This window comes from Macaca fascicularis, chromosome 11 (assembly GCF_037993035.2).
Source record: "Macaca fascicularis isolate 582-1 chromosome 11, T2T-MFA8v1.1".
Lineage (NCBI taxonomy): Eukaryota > Metazoa > Chordata > Mammalia > Primates > Cercopithecidae > Macaca > Macaca fascicularis.
In genome coordinates, this window is record NC_088385.1 from 62,279,514 (window position 1) to 62,294,786 (window position 15,273).

General features: G+C 36.0%; 1 protein-coding gene and 1 pseudogene across 1 annotated transcript; both read left to right on the forward strand.

The window, feature by feature from the left end:
- The first annotated feature begins 5,416 nt into the window (after positions 1-5,416).
- Positions 5,417-6,355, forward strand: LOC102125977 (olfactory receptor 6C2-like). Its single transcript, XM_005572752.4, has one exon. It carries the CDS (start codon positions 5,417-5,419, stop codon positions 6,353-6,355), a length of 939 nt encoding a protein of 312 aa, XP_005572809.3.
- Positions 6,356-14,578: 8,223 nt separating this feature from the next.
- LOC141408100 (keratin, type II cytoskeletal 8 pseudogene) lies at positions 14,579-15,051 on the forward strand (annotated as a pseudogene).
- The last annotated feature ends 222 nt before the right edge of the window (positions 15,052-15,273 follow it).

A 15,273-nucleotide genomic window follows, 5' to 3' on the forward strand; every position in this document is an offset into this window, starting at 1 on the left:
AGAGCACTTACTATGCTTCTGGAAATAAGCTTGTTTCTGGGAACACAGCAATGTTCAAAATAAAATTTGTCAACATAATTTGACAATCTAGTATTGTGCTTTAACAAGAATAATTAGAAGCTATTTTGTGAGTAGTAAGAGGAAAAATTAACCTCGCCTTGAAGAATTATAAATGTTATTGTAAAAAAATTAAATAAAATAATTACAGATGAATTTCTGGTGGAACTGATACCTAAGCTCAAACTTGAAAGAGGGATGGGGAGGTTTAGCACGATCAGAGAGACGGGAACTTCCACAGATAATCTGAAGAACGGGCTCTTGTGGTTACAGTTAGTAGATAAGTGAATCAAATTGAACCCAGAAACATGAAACTAACTACCTGACTCCGTAGACTATATTTTTTGTTGTTTTGGTTTTTATTTTCTTTTTTTCTGGGGTACATGTACAGGATGTGCAGGTTTGCTATATAGATAAACGTGTGCCATGGTGGTTTGCTGCACCTATCAACCCATCACCTAGGTATTAAGCCCAGCATGCATTAGCTATTTCTCCTAATGCTCTCCCTCCCTCAACCTCACCTCCTGACAGGCCCTTGTGCGTGTTGTTCTCCTTCCTGTGCCCATGTGTTTTCATTGTTCAGCTCCCACTTATGAGTGAGAACATGTGGTGTTTGGTTTTCTGTTTCTGCATTAGTTTGCTGATGATAATGGCTTCCAGCTTCAGTCATGTCCCTGCAAAGGACATGAACTTATTCTTTTTTACAGCTGCATAGTATTCCATGGTGTATAGGTACCACATTTTCTTTATCCAGTCTATTGTTGATGGGCATTTGGGTTGAATATGTTATCTTGCTAGCAGCCATAGCAACTGCACTAAACAACAGGATGAGAAATTAGGTAAATTGTATGAATCAATACTGAAAATTTAGAAAGATCTTCATATGCTAACTAAGGAGCTTAAGTTTTTTGATGAGGGCAAAAGGAAATAATTTATAACATTAAAGTTAATGTTTCAGTTAACAAAATCTTCAATTAGAAGCTCTGAAAATATAAATAAAACATTTTAAAGTTTAACTTAATATCTATTTCATCCCTCCCTATCAAACCTCACCACCTCATACTAGTGGATTATATCTGTATATCTGCATTGCTGCCCTCAACCCAAGTTTCTCTTAATCCTGGTACAGTTACATAGTTCCAGTGTGTTAAAATGTACAGAAATGTCAGTTTTCATCAGGACTGACACTGACAGGAACATCCATCAACTCTTCTTGTTCTCAGACACCTACTTATGTGCATCACTGCTGTGGGATCTCTTTCTCCCCTGGCCTATAATACTCTTCAAGTATTGGTGTTCTCTATGTTAGGTTTAAAACACTTTTATTATTCCTGTGGCAAACTACAATACAAGAAAACCTGTGAAATATCTAAAGTTCTTCTTTACTTTCATGTCACTGCTAGGCATAAGAATGTCCTTCTGCTAATGCTGTGTGATCTTGAAAATGAGAAAACTGTATATGACTTCCTAAAGCCCTTTTAGTCTATATCCAAGAAGCAGTTAATTATTTCCCACTGTTATTCACCTTAGATATCTACAAGGAAAAGGAATTACATAAATATGTCTCCTTTTTCCTTCCTTCTACTCTTCTGGTCTCATATTAGTGGAAGGTGACAGAGGGTCAGTGAGAGACCTCACTCAGAGTCACCAAACTCTCTAAACTATTCTCTAGTTCTTTTATCCTCTGCTAAAGAGATTTTATAAATTATGTAAGGATGAGAAGCTTTGTCATTATTTATTCTCCTGCATAAAGATATTATTACCTGAAAATGTTTTATTAATCACAACACTTGATGCATTTGAAACTCCAAACAATGAATGTGCTCTTTCTTCTCCTCTCCACACTTCTTCCCTAAAGCCAAGACAAATTAACATATGAGTGAATACAAAGTGAACCAAAGATTTCAAGGAAATGCAGAGTATGGATAGAATGTTAGTTAACAGTGGATCCAAACTTTTTCCATGATACACAGGGGAAGATTAGTCTCATCAGGGCTTTGGAAAAATAATTTTGATTCCACTGATTTTAAAAGATTGAATGAGACAAGCGAAAATGTCAGCAAATGTTAACGTGCATTTGTGGCATTTCAGCTAAGAGTTAAAAACACCACAGTAAAGCCAGTGTAGTGAGTAAGCAAATGAAGGAAACAAATTAACAAAATATTAAGAATACAGAAATGAGAGGACCTGGTTATCAACTAAAAATGGGGGAAAAAAAGAAGCAAACATGTCCTTATGAGAGATTTAGTATAAACCGGAAAAGAAACATAATAATGAGTGCCTCATTTAAAATCTTGAAATGTGCACATTTAGAAGACTCTCAATAGAAGATAATAAGAGAAAATAAAAATGCTTAATATAGTAAGTAGTAGAGATATTTTATCTCTGTTATCTAAACTTACCAGTGTAACAAAAAATGCACATATGATTTGTACCTGAATTTTGTACATGAGAAAAAACACAGGATAAAGAAATTAAGCAAATTGTTCAAGGACATTCAAAAAGGAAAAGGAAAAGGAAACGCCTAATTCAGACCTCCTAAGTATGATCTAAATGACCAAAAATAAGTTTACTGTTGAAGTCAGGAAACTATAAGATACATTTTCCTACAGATATAAATGTGAGAATCATCGACCTATTACTAGTCACCATTCATAATAATTTCCCAGAGTTAGAGAGCTGAGTGAAAGGACGGACGGCCTAGAAAAGAGATTTCAGGTGCACCAACAACTATAGAGATTGTTCAAGAAAAATAAGCCACAAAGGAGAATAGAAAAGAGCATAGTGTTAAGAAAAAATTTAGGAGCAGCACAATTCACAATATCAAAGACATGGAATCAACTTAAATGCCAGTCAGTGGTAGACTGAATAAAGCAAATGTGGTACATACATACCATACAATACTCTGCCACCATAAAAAGAACAAGATCATGTCCTTTGCAGGAACAAGGATGGAGCTTGAGGCCATTATCCTAAGCAAACTAACACAGAAACCGAAAACAAAATACTGTATGTTCTCACTTACAAATGGGAGTTAAATGATCGGAACACATGAACACGTAGAGGGGAATAACACACACTGAGGCCTTATCAGACGGTGGAAAGTTGGAGGAGGGAGAGGATCAGGAAAAATAACTAATGGGTATTAGGCTTAATACCCAGGTGATGAAATAATCTGTACAACAAACCCCCATGACATAAGCTTACACATATAACAAACCTGCACATGTACCCCTGAACTTAAAAGTTTAAAAAAAAAAAAAAGGAACATTTTCAAAAGCAGAGTTTAACCTTTCAACATCCAAATGGTGCCTTATTTAAGATGAAAATTTATTCCCACCCAGGGAAATAAATCATAAATTTAGAATATTAGAGCTGGGATGATTCTTAGAGATCATCTAATATAATTTTATCATATTAAAGATGAGAAAGACTGAGGCCTGGGGGCTTACGCCTTTTTAAGTCTTAAAAAAAAAAAAAGAAAATGTGAGATACTGGAAATTAAACTATAAAATCTTTCATGAAGTTTACAGTTCACAGTCTTACATGCAACAGAGAGTTTGAGTTAAGTGAACACTAAATTGCATTTAATTAATGAAGCAAGTGGAGGCTATTGGTGACCTTGCCCAGAGTAGTTTCAATGGTCCTAAAATCAAATGAGTTGATGTTTAAGTGGGAAACAGAAAAGTGGAGGCAATTATCAAGTAGATGAAATTTAAAAGGAAGTAAAAAGTGGAAGTATGTTTAAGAAATAGCTTAGCTTTTTAAACATGATATTACAAAATGTTATTGTCATTTATAGTAAGGTGACAGAATGTATTTCAAACTGAAACAAGGCTGATCAAAACCAGAAAAATTCAGGGATGTGGCTCTTCAGGTCTATAAACATACTCCTAACATTCCATGTAATAAACTCTAAATCAAAACTATCACTATAGAATTCATACAAGAAGTTGAAATATGCCACTGCCAGATGCGTTTAAAAGAAACATGGAAAATTCATGTTTATTGCGGCACTATTCACAATAGCAAAGACCTGGAACCAACCCAAATGCCCATCAATGATAGAATGGATAAAGGAAACGTGGCACATATACACCATGGAATATTATGCAGTCATAAAAAAAGATGAGTTCATGTCCTTTGCAGGGACATGGATGAAACTGGAAACCATCATTCTCAGCAAACTAACAGAAGAAGAGAAAATCTAACACCACACGTTCTCATTCATAAGTGAGAGTTGAACAATGAGAACACATGGACACAGGGATGGGAACATCATACACTGGGGCCTGTTGGGGGTGGAGGTCTAGGGGAGGGACAGCATTAGGAGAAATACCTAACATAGGTGACCGGTTGATGGGTGCAGCAAACCACCATGGCACGTGTATACCTATGTAACAAAACTGCACATTCTGCTTATGTACTCGAGAACTTAAAGTATAATTTTTTAAAAAAAGAATTGTAATACTAAAAATCTGCTCTTATTGATAACCCTTTGGTTGAAAAAAGGAGGAGAATCCTCAAGATCTAGAGAATATGGAACTATAGCAGCTCGTTAAAGAGGGCAATAGGTTTTCACTGTTAAAGAAATCTAAAAGGAAAGTAATTAACCAGATGATACAATTCCAGACTTCCTCTTATAAACAGGGGAGAAATTCTTTGTAGTATGAGGATATCCTAGAAAGCATAAAAATATACAACATTGACATTTTATTCTAACCTTAGGAGGAAAATATAGCCAAAGAAAAATATACAAATATAAAACACATTTAAATCATTTTCTACCTTGACCTTAACACATTTAAATGGATATTAAAGAAAATGTATCCAGTAAAAACTGATTCAAACACACCTCAAAGGAGCTGGACTGCAACTACATGGTAAGTATTCACTGTCAGTTTAATAATTAATGCACATCTGAACTTGAATATTAGGATTCTTTGACAAAGACCATTGTTAGCTTATTTGGGGATTTATCTACCAAAAGCATGTCTGCAGATAAGAAGTTAGGGAAGGCAGAATTGTGATTCAAAAGCAACTGATTAAAAGGAGACTTTTTTCAATGACGTTTATAAGATAATATGTTGAGCTGATACCAATTACAGCTAGATTGTATATTCATTAGATGCAGCAGTATAAAATATGTGATTCAAAGACAAATAGTTTGTGTGACACAAAGAGGAGGTGATCAAACATCAGCATGTGTTGTATGTTTGCTTCTCCACTAGTCAGTTGTACAGGAATCACTCTCAAGTTCACTTTTCTTGAGGTTAGAAGCTAACTAGAACTCTGGAACTCCTCATAGAAAGCCTTTCTTACTGTTTCCAGCAGCTTGGGCAAGAGACAACAATTAAGGATGAAGAATCAAACAGCAATAACAACCTTCATCTTGCTGGGACTGACAGATGACGCTCAGCTACAAACTCTGCTTTTTGTCTTTCTATTTCTTTCTTACACCTTGAGTTTATCTGGAAACCTAACCATCATCACCCTCACACTGATTGATTCTCACCTTAAAACACCTATGTATCTTTTTCTCCAAAATTTCTCCTTCCTAGAAATTTCATTCACAACTGCTTGTGTTCCCAGATTCTTGTATAGCATATCCTCTGGGGACAAGTCCATTACCTATGATGCTTGTGCCAGTCAACTGTTGTTTACAGACCTCTTTGCAGTAACAGAGTTTTTTCTCCTGGCTACCATGTCCTATGACCGCTATGTGGCCATCTGTAAACCACTGCATTACATGACCATCATGAACAGCAGAATCTGCAAGAACGTCATCCTTTTCTGTTGGGTAGCAGCACTGATCATCATTCTCCCACCAATTAGTTTGGGTTTGGGCCTGGAATTCTGTGACTCAAATATTATTGATCATTTTTGCTGTGGTGCATCTCCTATTCTAAAGATCTCTTGCTCAGACACATGGTTGATAGAGCAGATGGTGATAGTGTGTGCCGTGCTGACATTCATCATCACCCTCATGTGCATAGTACTTTCTTACATTTATATCATCAAAACGATTCTGAGAATACCCTCTTCCCAGCAAAGGAAAAAGGCCTTTTCCACTTGTTCTTCCCACATGATTGTTGTTTCCATTACTTATGGTAGTTGCATCTTCATTTATGTCAAGCCTTCAGCAAAGGATGAGGTGGCTATTAATAAAGGGATTTCACTCCTTATTACTTCTGTTTCACCAATGTTGAATCCCTTTATTTACACACTAAGAAACAAGCAAGTGAAGCAAGCTTTCAATGACTCAATTAAAAAAATAGCATTTCTCTCAAAGGTGTAAAGGGAAAAACGAGTTGATAAATCCAGCTAAAAGGAAGGAAGAATGAGCACAAAATCTGGAGCTTTTGATACTGTTTCACCATATAATTTATTCTCCATTCATATTGATATTCACAATTTCTCTTTAAACTTGTTTACTGTGAACTGACTATTCCATTCTTTATCCCCATTAAAACCAAACTCTCTTCAGGATGCTTACTTTTACGATCTAGCTGAAATTGCTATTTAGCTGTTAACCCTGGAAACACGGTAGATCACATTTTTTCCACCATCTTTTCCCACACTAATAGATATGGCTATTTATTTTAAGTTATAAATAATAGAGTGGATGTAGAAGTAATATGCAGCATTTCTAAAAGTGGCCTATAAAAATACCCAACATGTGACACCCTCTCACTTTTCTCCACCTACCGGCCAGATACCCAAGCTAAAATGACTTTGTAAGCTTCATGTTAATGATGAGTGAGCTTGAGAAAGCCTGCTTGTGAAAAGACCTATAAAGAGACCTCCTCGGTCACCACCAAACTGAAATCTCCGTAAACCATTTCTGCAAGAAATAAATTTCAGCTCTGTTTGAGCTATTGTCCATGGGATATATCTTAAATGTGTCAGCTATTATAACAAAAACTTAACATATATGGCATTTGCAAGCAGTGAGGAAACTGACAAAAGACTAGAAACATGAAAATTATTGTAATGTCCTGGGAAAACATGTAGTAAGGTAGGTAGTTACCTGAATTTGGAAGGCAGACTAAGAGTCTGCTAAGGTAATAGCTCATGGGAAGTAGTTAGATAAAGCCAGTAGTGTGGAGGGGGGGTATTATTTGCTACTTTTTGGAAAGATACTGAAGAATAGGCATGAGCCTGAGCTAAAGCTGGCATATGTGAGAGCAGAAATTAAACGGATTAAACAGGATGCAGAAAACCGTAGTATAATAAATTCAGAAGATCCAATGTTTCCAAATCCTAAACAATAAGAATTAAAATGAATAAATAAGACTAAAAAGACTTTAAGAAAAAAAAGTATGACTTCTCAGTTAAAGAGATTCAATTCTATGCATAAATCATTTTATGAGTATATCTTTTCTTTTCTAGCTAGGATTTTGTTTCAGATAGGCATAAATTGGTCCCCATTTATTTACAAAAAGAAAAGAAGGTAAAGAAACGAGAAAATTTAATAATATGCCTAGAAAGAAAATTTGTCTGGGATTTCTAGCACATAAAACTTATTGGAATCAAATCAGAAGTTTTCAAAGTTCAATTTGAGGAAATTTTCATGTTCTTTTCTGTCTTGCCTGTAGATGCTAATTTGCAGGGTAGCCTCTGAAGTCACAGATTGTAGGTGGCAGAGATCATCAGCCATTCATGAGAAGAATGCATCTACAATTATACATCCATGCCCTCTTTAATATGTTATCCTACATAATTAGCATATATTAAAAGATGATGAAAATCAATTTCCTAAAAACTCAATCTGTGATGAACAAAAGCCACATAATATATTTTGAAGAGTAAGAAAAATTATATGTGTAAACTCACAGGAAAATGAAGAAGCAATTCTCACAGTAGTCTCTTCCAAACCAATGCACTAAGCAATGATTTTTATTTTGAAATATTAAGAAGATTTTAAGGCTAAAAATAATTAGCAGGATGAAAAATATATAATACAATAGCAAAATTATAAATATAGCACTTTATTTTACAACTACGGTGGATGAAGATAGGTTACAAGATATTGTTTAGAATCATCTAGAAGTTATAAATAAAGATACAAATATATACATATACTTACAAACATGCATATGTCCATTTGGATATATGGAGATATATGTATACATACACACATACACACACACACATTTAAGTGCATTACTGTACTCAGAAAATAAAAGCAAATCCCAAGTTGCCTGAAACAGATCAAGAGAGTGAGTAGAGACAGAGTATAGAGGGGAAGGGTGAGGAGATTGTCAAACTATGAAACTAGGAAGCTTAGGTTTGAACATCTGCATGGAGATAGGAGGTCTCAGGTGAAGAATCTGAACACATAACGCTAGCATAAAGCCTAGAACATAAAATGCCTACAAGCCCAAGGAAAACCCAAACTAGAAAAAAATCTGCATATCTGCATAAGGAGATGGAAAATAATTTTAACTCATTTTTTACTGGGCTGTATATTAATAAAATAGTCTGGTCCAAGGAATATAAAACCATATATCAGACATTACAGAATTATTTCTTATATCCATTAACTAACCCCACAAGATATTCCACTTTTGAAATATGAATAAATTAAAAATAAAAAAGAGCCACTTGGAATTTGACAAAAATACTTAAATTTACTCTTTGGGTAAAGAGACCTTAAGAACTGAAATGACTTGCTCTCTCTAAAGTCATGGTATGGAGAATTTTTTAATCCTTCAGGTGTTGATGGAGGTGTTTAATGGTGTGTGTAATTTTCCTACAGCTTCATTTACAGCTTTTTCTGGCCGATCTGTTCCCAAAGGTTTACATAATTTAGGGTTTTAAAATATACATCATCTGCACAGGTCTGATTTTCATTTAATTCTATCAATAACTTTACTAAGAATTTGTTACATCTGGCAGCTATGGTAAAGACACTAATGTTTGATACATCATACATCAATTACAAGTATGGTATCCTTCTTTATTATTTACCTTAATGACCTTTTGTTTTATATAACATATTCCCAGTAACTAGGAGATTTTTCAGTAAATCTTGGGTTTTTTTCTGGTTTGTCCCAGATATCATTATAGGCCTTTACAGAAACTGATTTCAATCTGTAACAATACCCCATCTACCCTCCCAATGGGAAGAATACATTATTTCTCCTTTATTTTCCAGTCATGTTCTACTACAATTTAGACTTATATGAACACAAATGCACCATCCCCATCTCCTTCCTAGGCTGGTGGTACTTGTGACCACAAACTTAACTATCAGATTCTAAATGACAAGAAGATTCACAGTCCTTCCTGGGTGAGGATATAAGGTTTCTCCAAGCTTACTTGACAAATATGGTGTTTCACTGTGCTATTATTTGATCAGCCAGTTACAAGTAGTTTCATTTTCCTCCCAAGTTGATATCCAGAGTCTCCTAGAAGAGAGCTTCCTTAATGTTTCTGTTTGATTTGGCAAGTCTTTGTTCTTATGATAATGAGCCCACAAAAATGTTATTTTCACCTGACTTGGTACTGCAAGACTTGCTCCTAATATTTACAAAGAATATACGGCAAAGTAGAGACTGCTGATCAAGCTATTACACATGTTGCTCCCAACTGGATAGTAAAATGAGTACAACTGAGAGATATATTATGTGCATTTGTAAGTCTTGTGCACTCTAGGAAACTGTGAATCAATTATATTATCTTCCTATACAAAACTCAGTCCGTGGATGCCATAATGCTGCTCATATAAGGCCATTGCATATCCCAAGAGGGTGATTATTGTTACTGATCTGTATAACCACACCCAAATTCATTTCTCTTCAGTCTGACCAGGTTCCTTTGTTTTGCTTAAAATTATTTCATTCATATTCATATTTGATAGCAGACAACGCTTTCCAATCATATGCAGACACATGTCTTTTCAACACGACATCATTTTCTTTTTCAACCACAAAAGGAAGTCCCTGCTTTAAGTAATCCATTAATATTAATCCTAAGAAATCATCTGACAAACAACTAGAATGACAGATAGAGCCAATTGAACCATGAAGTGAATATAATAATGCCTCTGGCCAGGTAACAGTGAGGTTCAGGGCAGAGGATTACTGCATTACTTCTTTTCTCCAAATTTTCAGTGGAATTTTTAGGCCTGCTTTGGTCATTACTCAGCACCAGATGTAAGTTATGCTCTTGTTCTGAGATGCTTTCATGGAAATTTTACTCTGTCATTGTGAACTACTTATGAGTGTTCTCCTCAGTTGCCATGACCTCCACCAGTTTTCATTTATTACCTGTTTCGATAATACTTATGCCTTGTGGTCTGGTTTTTCTATCTCAGCAATAGTTTTCACCTAAAGGACAGGGAGTCACAGAAGGCTGGTAATGCTTCTCTTCTGCTCTCCCTCCAAGTAGCTGTCTCCAGATATGACATATAAACTATCACTAACCTGCCCCTGCCATTTAGTAAGGGGGCCACATTGACAGTTAGCTCTAAATTGGCTACATGAGTGAAATTACAACCGACCTTAAAGTATCACTAGAAATACATGCAGCTAAATGTAATGGTATGGATATTAAGCCTTAACTATTGGTGTCCCTCTGCCCAGGCACCCGTGAATTCAAAACTGGCCCAGGACCACCATTTGAAAAGAAAAAGCAGAACTAAAAGTAATATATACAAAGTTGTGAAGTTATAAAACCACCCAACCTTCGTTCACATCTCCTGTTCTATAAACCTTTCCAGTAAGGTGTCTGTCTTACTTCCACTTGTAAGCACTGTGGGAAGTAATTATTTAAATAAAATTCTAGCTTTTCAATATTTATCAACCACTGCTTTCGAATAACTGCCCTTTCCAATTTTTTATAAGCCCATTGCATTAAAGGCATTATGGGATATATGTTTACATAATTTCTTTACTTTTCCCTTTTTATGCATTAGTAGCAGTAAAACACATAACTTTTTCTGAATAGTTACAAGATACCCTACAAAGGTTTGGGCATATAGATGTTGGTCCCTCAGTCCATCTCTGTCAGATTCCATAGTTTAACTGAGGGAGTAAATTTAACATCCTGTTCAAAAATGTGTCACGCTAGATCACCATCCTCTGGTAGATATGGATTCTAACAGGCTGGGATAAATTGAACAAATTTGAATGAGCCTGTAGGCTAAAGGGGCTTTCTAAGACACTAAAATTGATTTTTTACTATTAACACTTTGGTGGCATCCTATCAATTGTTCTTTTTACAATATTGTTCCCCCAAAAATTGTCCGAACAACTCAGTTATTTAATTATAACTTACAGCCGCATCTTTTCATTTCTTCCCTTGACTGACCTCTCTTTTACATAACATAATTTTTTCATCATGTAACCCCATGCATGATAACTAAATTAACCATTCACATACAGCCTCCTAAATATCTTTTTGACCTTCTGAGAATAAAGTGATGAAGGGTGTCCAGAGTTGGCCTCATCCATTACAGTATCCTTAATGGTGTGCATTAACAATATTAACTTAAGTCTGCCTTTCTTGCCATCATAAGTTCTTTCTAGAGTTGCCTGATTAGTGAGATATCTCCATATAAGAAGGAATATTTCAATTATGGGTCAAGAAGGGGATGGAAACATATCTCTCTCAGGGTGAGTCTGCATAACCTCTACCTTTACCCACTGGAATAAGGTCACTGGTCACTGTTATCACTCTGGCCATATCCCCTCACAAGAGTTTAAAGTCACTTAGGTCATCAGTCTAAATTATTCCTTCTATTCAGCAGTACCTACTATTAATGAAGTGCTCCCTTACTATTCATTTTAAGAATAAACAATAATAACACCAGTTAAGGATTCAGTAGGTTCTTGCTGCTGTTTCCTCATAAAATATTCTAGTTCTTTGACAGCATTATCTTTGCCTCTATTTGTCCAGTCATTCAGGTTAATCAGTGGTCTCAGCTGAGTTCATCTGAGTTGAGAGTGATAGAATTTCTTCCCAGGTGGCCAGACGAGCATGTGAAGGCTTTCCAACAAGAAAGCCTTTCGTTTTCTCCTATAACTCAAGTTTCTTCCTTCAGATAAAAGAATAGAATATTCCTCTAATTTGCATTATGCATTGTATTATCTGTTTTTCTACTTACCTATTTCCTCTGGGCCTCTATTTAATCCAATTTCCATTGGTAAAACTTGCAACCTCAGTCTCCTAAAGATTTTCATCACTTCATACCAACGATGATTTGTTAGCCATCATGGCATTAAATATTCATTACGTTTTTCCATCCTCCTTCTGTCTCTCTGCTCTTCAACCCTTGCCAAAACCTCATTAGCTGTTATGATTCATGGATCTAAATCACCATTCTGATCATAAAAGAAATCTTACATACCAGAAATGTTGCATTGTTAAATCAGATTCAACATGAATTGTAACCTTTGTTCATTGTTTCCAAAGACACTGGTGATAGCAAGCTATAGGTCAAGCATTTTCCTTTGAAAAGGCTCGGGATTCACAGGTGCAGCTTTCATAAAATGTCCATATATTCCTATGAAGAATTTGATATGATTTGGATCTGACATTAAAGATTTCAGTGATGCATTTGGAGCATTGTTTGAAAAAAAGGAGCCAATAAAGCATCTCATATTTATGCACTATTAGTTACATCACTTACAAATCATTTCCCAGTAAGCCCCATGACCCTTAAGTCCAAAATTCCAGGTTTATTAACAATAACCAACATTGAAAAACTGTATAATCCTGTTAGAAACACCTCATTGAAAAGATCTCTTGGCTAAGTATGTTCCTCAGGAGGTCTGTTATTAATTAAATACCTAGTAAAAGGAATTTCATGGGGTCATGTTTTCCTTTCTTTCTCAGACATCCCTAGGAAAGGTATAAAATAAACAGTAGGCTTGCTACTAACTCATTCTTAACCCTCAATTATGCGCTCAGCCAGACTGATTTTTATAACGTTGATATGAGTGTCATTACCTAGGAGGGTATACTCAGACACACTTCTGAAAGCTTAGAACAAGAGTAGATTATAGGTTACAGCTATAAAATATATAGAAACACACTATGGAGATCAAATTAACTAATTCCTCACTTTTTGTGGGTTCATGGTATGATTTACTCTATTATTTAATCATCCACAAACCTTATAGTGCATGGAAAACACATTTTACAACATACAGTTTAAAAAAAAAAAGAATCATAAAGATTAATAATGGATTGTCCCCCAAGCTATTGCAGTTAATTCATCGAAGGTCTCAGCTATAACTCATATTCAGGTGGGAATTGACGTTGTTAACATGCATTCATGAAGTGTGCACCTTCTGTGGTTCTCATAATACCACATGTTCTTGATTTCTCTTCTTCTATTTAGGTTTCTTCCTAACCATCTTCATTCATGTATACCTTAAATGAGGTTGTTTCTATAGTTTTCCTCAGGCACCATCAAATTATTTTTTAATATTCTTTCCTCAGATAAACTCTCTTATCATCATGCCTCTTAGTATCACTGCTCTGAAGCTAACTTTTGGTTATTCTTATTCCTGAACTCCAAATCACATTTCTGAATACATAGATGACTTTACTTTTTTTTCTTACTTTAAATCAAGCACATATGCAGAAGCATTTTATACATCCATGTGTAAAATATACATGGTACAGCCTTTCTGAAGGATCCCTTAATGTATACAGGTGTGAACAAATTCCAGGCTTAACTCTGAAACACATAGCCATGGTTCATAACAAAAATAGCCTTAGCAAAGGCTTAAAATATTCAGCTGATACTTGAGCCAACACTGCAGAAAGCAACACTGAGTTTGTAGTCTGAGACTAACAGGGTTGATTACTGGCTAAAAAAAAAATGGTTTACATCTCCCAGAAGAATATAACATAACCCAGAGTTTAAGCAATGTAATATTCACAATGTACAAGATCTAATCCAAAATTACTGGATATGCAAAGAACTAGTGAAATGTAGACCATCCAAAAGGCAAGCACTTACTGAAAGGACAATTGGTAGGTACCAAGTCAAAGATGACCAAGATATTGGTATAGTAGGAGAAGTTTAAATCAGTTTATACAATTACACTTTGTGAGATACAATAAGATACTCAAAATAAATAAAATATTAAGAAATCTCAGAAGATAAAAATTTTAATGAAAGTATTAGAAATGAAAGATACAATATATATCTATAAAATTAACTCTTTCGGCTTATTAACAGAAAAGAGATTACAGAAGAAAAAGGCAATGATCTTGAAATTAGAAGAATAAAAATTATCTAATCCTTAGAGGGAAATTGATTTTTTTTTAAATTACAGATATTCTTGGATTTAGATGCAATGTCAAAGTCTAGCCTAAGTGTAATTTGAATCCCAGAAGGAGATAAAAGAGAAAATGGGGCAAAAAAAATTGTTTAAGTAAACTATGGCTAGAAACTTTCCGTATCTTGGGAAATAAGTAAATGTATAGATTTAAGAAGGTTGGTGTATAATCAGCAGAGTAAACAGACAACCTGCAGAATGGGAGAAAATATTCGCGAAGTATGCACCTAATGAAAGGCCAGAGGGCTTCCCTGGAGGCCACCATCACAGATGCTGAGCAGCGCAGGGAGCTGGCCCTCAGGGATGCCAACACCAAGCTGTCCGAGCAGGAGGCCGCCCTGCAGTGAGCTAAGCAGGACATGCCACAGTAGCTCTGTGAGTACCAGGAGCTGATGAAAGTCAAGCTGGCCCTGGACATCAAGATCGCCACCTACAGGAAGCTGCTGGCAGGCGAAGAGAGCCGGCTGGAGTCTGGAATGCAGAAGAGGAGTGTCTATACAAAGACCATTAGTACTAGTGGCTATGCAGATGGTCTGAGCTCGGCTTATGGGGGCCTCACAAGCCCCGGCCTCAGCTATGGCCTGGGCTTCAGCTCGTTCAGCTGCACCAGCTCCCCAGGGCCGTTGTTGTGAAGAAGATCGAGACCTGCGATGGAAAGCTGGTGTCCAAGTCCTCTGACCTGCTGCCCAAGTGAATAGCCATGGTAGCCCCTCCCAGCCTGCCCCTCCTGCAGGTGCACCAGAGTCTGTGAGGGGAGGCTGCTGTGCAGAGGAGCACAGGGATAGGGAGACCCACCCTGAGCCTCAGCCCTAGCCCTCAGCTCACCCACGAGGGCAAGTTTACTGCCTGGGGGACCCCCTTTGCCCATACCTCCAGCTACAAAACAATTCTTTTTTTTTTTTTTTAACAAAATAAA

Coding starts and splice junctions, on each gene's coding strand:
- LOC102125977 (XM_005572752.4), top strand. CDS start 5,417: ATGAAGAATCAAACAGCAATAACAACCTTCATCTTGCTGGGACTGACA.